We start from the raw sequence: 7,299 nt of genomic DNA, 5'->3' as shown, positions 1-7,299 counted from the left end.
GACGATCATGATTTGGTGCAACACGTGAATGTCTTCAATCAAATCATTTCTGATTTGGCTCGGCTTGATGTGAAAATTGAGGATGAAGACAAACTGATGATTATGTTGTGTTCGTTGCATCCCTCTTACGAACACATGGTGACTACTCTTACATATGGGAAAGAGACTATCAAAGTTGAGGAGATTACTGCAACCTTGTTGGCTCACAACCAGTGGAAGAAGAATGCAGGGAAAGCTCTCAAGCTGATAGCTTATATGTCAAGGTTAATCGAGACCGTGGACAGAGGCTAGAGAAAACAAGGTCTGGGAAGCGAAATTTCAGATCCAAATCTAGGGATAAGAATATTATTCACTGTTACAAGTGCAAGGAGGCGAGACATATGAAGCGAGACTGTCCGAAGTTGAAAAAGCAGACTGATGAGAATCGTGATGACTCATCCAAGTTTGTGAATGTGGTCGAGGATGACAAATCTGATTGCAATGAGGGTGATATGCACTCTATTTCAACGACTCAATTGACGAATGATTGGATTCTTGATTCTGGATGTTCTTATCACATTACGCCAAATAGGGGATGGTTTCAACATACAAGTCAGTTAATTTTGGTTTTGTTTATTTGGGTGGTGATCGATGTTGCAATATTATTGGTATTGGTGATGTCAAAATTAAGATGTATGATGGTTCTGTTCGGACGTTGTGTGGTATTCGACATATCCCTGATTTGAAAAAGAATTTGATTTCTTTGGGCACTTTGCACAAGAATGGTTTTATCCCTTAGGCTGATGAGGATAGGGAAACCATTCAGATTGTTAAAAGAGCTTTGAATGTGATGAAAGGAAATATGACTGCAGGGAATTTACAGATTGTTAAGGAGTACCATTGTAGGTGGAGTTTATTCTGTTGAGTCCTGTGATGATACTACCAAACTGTGGCTATCTCAACGGGGTTATGTTGAGAAAATGTAAAGCCAGTGAGAACTCCATTGGCGAATCACTTTAAGCTTTCATCAGAACAGTGCCCCAAGACAGATAAGGAAGCTGAAGATATGGTAAAGGTTTCATATTCTAATGTTGTTGGCTGCTTGATGTATGCAATGGTATGTACTCGTCCTGATTTAGCTCATGTTGTTAGTCAAGTTTGTAAGTACATGTCTAAACCTGGTAAGCAACATTGAGAAGTAGTCAATTGGATCTTTAGGTACTTAAAGGATATTGTGGGACATGAAATTATTTTCGGTAGTCAACGGGATAATCCTTTGGTTGTAGGATATGTGGATTCAGACTATATGGGTAATTTGGATAATAAAGATCTACGACAGGGTATGTCTTTACTCTTGGTGGAGGGCATATTTGTTGGAAATATAATGTTCAATCTGTTATGGCATTATCTACAACTGAAGCTGAATACATGACAGTGACTGAAGCAGCAAAAGAAGTTTTATAGCTTACTGGTTTTGTGAAGGAGTTGGGTGTTCAGCAAGGAAGAGTTCAGTTGCTTTATGACAATCAAAGTACTATTCACTTAGCTAAGAATCAGATATATCGTGCTAGAACTAAGCATATTGATGTAAGGTTTCACAAGATTTTGTTTCAGAAGGTACATACTGATGAGAATGCAGTTGATATGTTCACCAAGCCAGTTACGAAAGACAAGTTCATGCATTGCTTGGACTTGTTGAATGTTTTGAGTTGTTAAAGAAGTAAGGTAACCCAACCCACATTGAATGTTTCCTAAGGGGCAGGATATTTGCCAAGGTGGAGATTTGTTAGGTATGACTCATAAATATACCGGTAAATAGGACAGAGGATGGAGCGTAGTGAGCAAAGCGAACGTCATCTGTCCTTTCAAAGAAAGTCTAGTATGGTATAGGGTTATTTTTGTAAATATGTACCATGGTTTATTTATTATAAAAGGAGATGTAACCTAAACCTATGAGACATTGAATTGAATAAAAATTCTAGTGCCGCCTAAGGCACCGAGGACGTAAGCACATTGCTGAACCTCATTAAAATTCTTGTGTTCTTTCGTTTTCTTTACCTGATTATTCAAAAATTGTTTCTTTTGCTCAAGTGTGATTTGTGTGAGAGCTTATTGTTTGCAAACACATTTGTCTTTGTGAAGTTTTCTTTTGCTTGCTAAATTTGTAATTCCTTTTGCAGAGAGATTGTAAGTGTTTGAGGCATAAATCTTGTGTGTTGTTGTAAGGTTACACATTGTCCTAAAAAATTAGCAAATCTAGTAAGTTTGAGAAATTCTTAGTATGTATCCTAAGGTAGTGGATGTAGACTTGGTTTAGAAGTCGAACCACTCTAAAATAGTTGTGCAAAAGTTTTATTTTTGAGTTGCTTTTGTCACTATTTTTAAAAGGTCAATTCACATCTTCTTAACATATTTCGGTTAATCAATAAAGTTAATAGATATTTGAAACGGAAAAATAGATTAAGAAGATCATCTTTACAATATATTTCTATGATATTTAAATCAGATTAACGATCAATGAGTCATATATTAATATTTATACTAAAAATCTATTTAAAAAAAAATACTGTTTTTTAGAAGTTCAATAGAAATAATTAAATTATAAAAGCTTCCTAATTAACAAAATCAAGTACACTTCATCTTCATATTACATTGTTTATAAGCTGTACATCTTGATTATTGATATTAAGTTTATTTATGTTTATATAATAAAATAAGAACAGGATCCAACCAAAATAAATAAAAAATTGAAATATAAAGAAATAAAATGATAATTATTTGATTGTAAATAAAGTGATGAAAGAGTTATATTCAAATTCATAATTGACACCAATTTTGAGTTGGATTTCGAACTCTTCTACTTTTACATAAAAAAAAAACAATTACAGCTATTTAATTATAATACTAAAAGTTGTTCCATTACGGGATTTGGCTTTAGGGTTTAGCTTATAAAGTCTATGTAAATACGGTGTCGTTTGATATTAAAAAACACGAATGAACTAAGACCACCTTATTTTCGTAGACTCAAAGCTGCCCTTCAATTGACAGGAGCTAATAATGGTCAGCCACAAACGCCGCCGTCACGGCTTAGAAACGGAGGCCGCTCCGTCGATTCCGCAATTACCCGTGGTAGCTGACTGGACGGTCAACACCGACATGCTAGGCGAGGAAGGCCCATCACCACCGCTCGATTGTAGCAAAAGGTGGCTACCGTTCCCGTTAATGCCGGTATTTGGGTTCACATTGCTGATCATTGGGTTCCTCGAATGAGAAGTGGCGGTTGAGATGGCGGAGGCGAGCGATATCGGCATCAGACAAAGACCCTTGACCTGAAGATACTGCATGGCGGTCCCCATGTCCTCTTCCATAAGCTTGGCCACTTGGTGCTCCGTCACCGTCAGGTTGTCGTTAGCAGGCGGCGTTTGGTTGCCGTTGGAACTTCGTGGAAGGGACCCACCATTAGCACTCGTTTGAATGCAATCACCACCTCCCTTCAAAAGGACGAAAATTCCTACTTTTTCATGAATTGTTTTTACAACTAAAAAGAATAGGAAAAAAGGGTAATATCTAGTCTTGATCCTTCACTATATTTAAATTTTATTTTTAAACCTTTTACTTTAATTTAACATACTTTCATCGGTCTACTTCCCTAATATTGTTAACTTTGCACGTTAGAACCTATGACTCGATATATCATGAAAAAAATGACAATAACGCTATTCTTTTATCACTGCACCAATAAATTAATACAGTATAAGGAATAATTGATGCTAATTTACAGCATAAAGATTGAATCATAAATTTTAGTATAATATAAGGATCAAAATAAAATTTGACCAAAACCAAGCTTGGAAAGTAATGCACGCGTGCTACTTTTGTCCTTTGTCGTTTTCTTTGATGTGATGGAGATATGGTCAGATTTCAGACAAGGAATGATTTTGATTTTAACAAAAAAAACAAGCTCGATACAACTCTTTTCGCCATAATCACATGTAAAAGTATAACGTGTTAAATTTGTTAATTACGAGATTAAACATTAAAGGTACTTTATTAATAATAATATTATTATTTTGAAAAATAAGATTTACCTCAGAGGGCATATCAGTAACAAGGGGAGCAACAGCAGCAGCAGCAGCAGCACCGCCCAATCTGCTCATACTCAGAACCTGTAAAGAAAGGAGTTTTAATTTCAGAGAAGCCCATACAACAACTGGATTAAGAAATAATTAAAATATTAATAACCAAATTAAATAAATCACGTCAACACAGGGAATACGTTAATAATATTTTATTTAATTAAATAACTTAAAAATAAAGGGAAAATTAGGATTACCTTGACTTGGAGCTGGAGGAATTTGACATAGTCGATGATCTCATCAAGCATTGAAGCTTTATCTGTCTGTCATTCCAAAGCTAATTAATCAGTTGGTTTAAATAATCAAAATACAGAAATACAGTCTGTTAAGAGATATGATAAAAATAACATAAATTATTGGAGCTAATTAAACTAATACTACTTTAAACATAAATATATCATATGCAAAAAAAATAAATTCTATTTTATACTTTAATTTGACTCTATACTTTGATAATGTTAGTTCAAATAGTGAACACTGCTCAAATAGTATTCCCCCCGGGGAAATAACCTTCTAATCAGTAGGAAAAGTAGAAGATTAGGGATTTAGTCCAAAATTCAAGTATTGCAGAGGACCAAAACATTAATTTGACCAAATTAATTATTTAGTTACGTATTAAGGATATAATGAGAAATGACCATCCAGCTCAGTATTAAGGATATAATGAGAAATGACCATCCAGCTCAGTTGGTAGAGCACAAGGCTCTTAACCTTGAGGTCGTGGGATCGAGTCCCATGGAGGGCATTTCATATTTCGGAGGTCTCCTACGGAAGCTGCTTTCAATCTGGCGTTGGGGGCTGCCTACTATCTTACCTCCCCATACTCCATTACATATGGGAATAAGGGTCAGCTAATTAATTTTTGTATTAAGGATATAATGGAGCTCAATAAATATCCCGAATAATTTAGAGGGCTTTCCAGTTTCCAAAACGGGTGGTTTGCAATTAAAAATCAATAATGATTCAGAGAAACATTAAAGGCACTGGACTGTGAAAATTAATTTATCATAGTATCGACACATGTCCAGCTTACGCGTAGCCTAAAATTGACCGAATAACCGGCGGTCAGGCTTTTAAGCCGGAGACCGGAGCCTATGAAGTGTACCTTGTTGGCATTGGGAACCAGTTCTTGAAGAGCTTTCATTCGCTCTGCAATTCTAACTCTCCGTAGCTGCAAAAACAAATCATTTTTAAACATATACTGATTAAATTTCATTTCTATGACGATTCGAATTCGAACACGAAAATCGGCATGAGAGATGATAAAAAGAAAAGAAATTGGTTTAAGAATTGTTCTCTTACTCTTTCAGCAATACTATGCGGGTCAGTAGCTTGACCCCTCCTTGCCCTAACTTTTTGTTTAGACTTTTCCGGCGGCTGTGCGACGGCTGTTGGACCCTGACTTTGGTTTATCTCCGTTGTTGAATTAGCCCCAAAGCTTGCTTGTGGATGATTAAAAGATCCATTGCCGAAGCCATTAAACAAAGCTTGCATGGAACCAGCTTCTCCACCACCCTACAAAAAAGAGGGAAAAAATACAATTTAATCACTCATTGTTACTTCTGATAATCTATATAGGGTAATGAAAGTAAGATAACGTGAATACGTGATGAATTCCTACGCCGCCGGCGGAGGCGGCAACCGTGGATCTTCCAGCTACCGTCATCTGTTGTTGCATCATCATCATCATCTTCATAGCTTGGAAAGAGTTAATACCATCTCCGCCGTTGATTTGATGTTCTTGTTGTCTTAGTTTTGAAGCTAGAATCTCGTCGTGGTGGAACCCGGCGGCGGCATTGTTTTCGAGGTTACAAGGATCCGATTCTTCGGGTTTGGATGGATCCCAAGGTGACTTGAGGTCGGACCATGAGGAGGAAGGAACAGGGAACGACGTCATTGAGAGCATCTGTTCTAAGAAGTCATCGTGGGACGATGCGGGATCATCGAACTGCGGATGATGACCGTTGATTTTTAGGTCTTGGAGAGGGATTTGTTGAGAAGGGTTTAAGAGAGAGTTCATTGCTTGCATATCACCACTACAAGGCTGCATGATTCTCGAACGAGAAGTTAGGGTTTTGGTTTTTGTTGACGAAGAAGAGTGTAGATGAAGGGAGGACTCCCTTGTTCTTTTTTTTCTTTTTGCGGGTTTGGAATTACTAAATATAGGGATGTTGCAGGGTATTTTGGTGTTGTCTTTTGAGCTTTTGGTTTCTATGCTTCTCCTCCATCATCCTTTGCTTGATGATAAACACAAATAGGAAATTAGCAAAGGTTAAATTACAAGTTTCATCACTAAACTTTAAAAGTTTTTGATTTCTACACTAAACTTAATTTATTAAGTTTTTTTAATCACTTTGTCGTTAAATAGTTAACGGCTTTAAAACAATATCGTTTTAAAAAACAAAATTTTCACCAAAAAGATATCTTTTGCATCTATTTAAAAGCTCATTCATAAAGCAGTTAGTGAGGAAACCACTAAGTGACCAAGAAATTTCAATGTATTAAATTTAGTGAAAAAATTAAAAATATTTAAATTATAGTGAGTGAAATAGGAGAGAGAGTAGATTTTAACTCTAAACAATTGTGTTCACAAAATGTATATAAATTATCAATAAATCAAAAGATTCTAAACAAATAATATCTTACCATTACTTTAATCTATCAAAGAGTATCATTTAACTATTAAATTAAAACCCACGCGGTTGATTAAGTCATCTCTCAACACTCAACGCAACATTCTTCTTGTTAAATTTATTACGTGTTGTATACGAAGAAAACTCTTTTATAATAGTGCGATTATACTAGCGAGAACCTTAATTTTTTTGTTTTGTTTTTCTGGTTTCAGGTATTCTTCCTGAATAATTTAGATAAATTAGTGTTCACACTTAATTTTAGTGGATGAGTTTCTTAACAAGAATTTTGTGCATGCATAAAACCTCAAATACGAGATCTACTTAAACATTATCAAATTGCTTATCATTTGAATCAATCTTCGTTGATAGAGATAACCTTCATTTTTTTAGTGGGAGAGAACCTTCGTTTATATTATATATATCATGATAAATTGAATTGAAAAAAATATCATTTTTACAATATTTAATTAATATTAATAGAGAAAATAATTAATAATTATATCAAATATTCAAACTTTAATGATTAGAATTAAGTTCCACTCTTCTATTTT

The 7,299-nt window shown here is 35.2% G+C and overlaps 1 protein-coding gene across 1 annotated transcript; it reads right to left on the bottom strand.

The window, feature by feature from the left end:
• Positions 1-2,935: 2,935 nt before the first annotated feature.
• On the bottom strand, positions 2,936-6,333 carry LOC120147964 (bHLH transcription factor RHL1-like). The gene is made up of 6 exons (XM_039161183.1): positions 5,722-6,333; positions 5,418-5,630; positions 5,221-5,286; positions 4,313-4,378; positions 4,068-4,145; positions 2,936-3,470 (listed from the first exon to the last, which is right to left on the bottom strand). Exons 1-6 carry the CDS (start codon positions 6,163-6,165, stop codon positions 3,060-3,062), a joined length of 1,278 nt encoding a protein of 425 aa, XP_039017114.1. The 5' UTR covers positions 6,166-6,333; the 3' UTR covers positions 2,936-3,059.
• Positions 6,334-7,299: the final 966 nt, after the last annotated feature.

This window comes from Hibiscus syriacus, unplaced genomic scaffold, assembly GCF_006381635.1.
Source record: "Hibiscus syriacus cultivar Baekdansim isolate YM2019G1 unplaced genomic scaffold, ASM638163v2 tig00110945_pilon, whole genome shotgun sequence".
Classification (NCBI taxonomy): domain Eukaryota; kingdom Viridiplantae; phylum Streptophyta; class Magnoliopsida; order Malvales; family Malvaceae; genus Hibiscus; species Hibiscus syriacus.
This window is presented reverse-complemented; position numbering and strand designations above follow the sequence as displayed.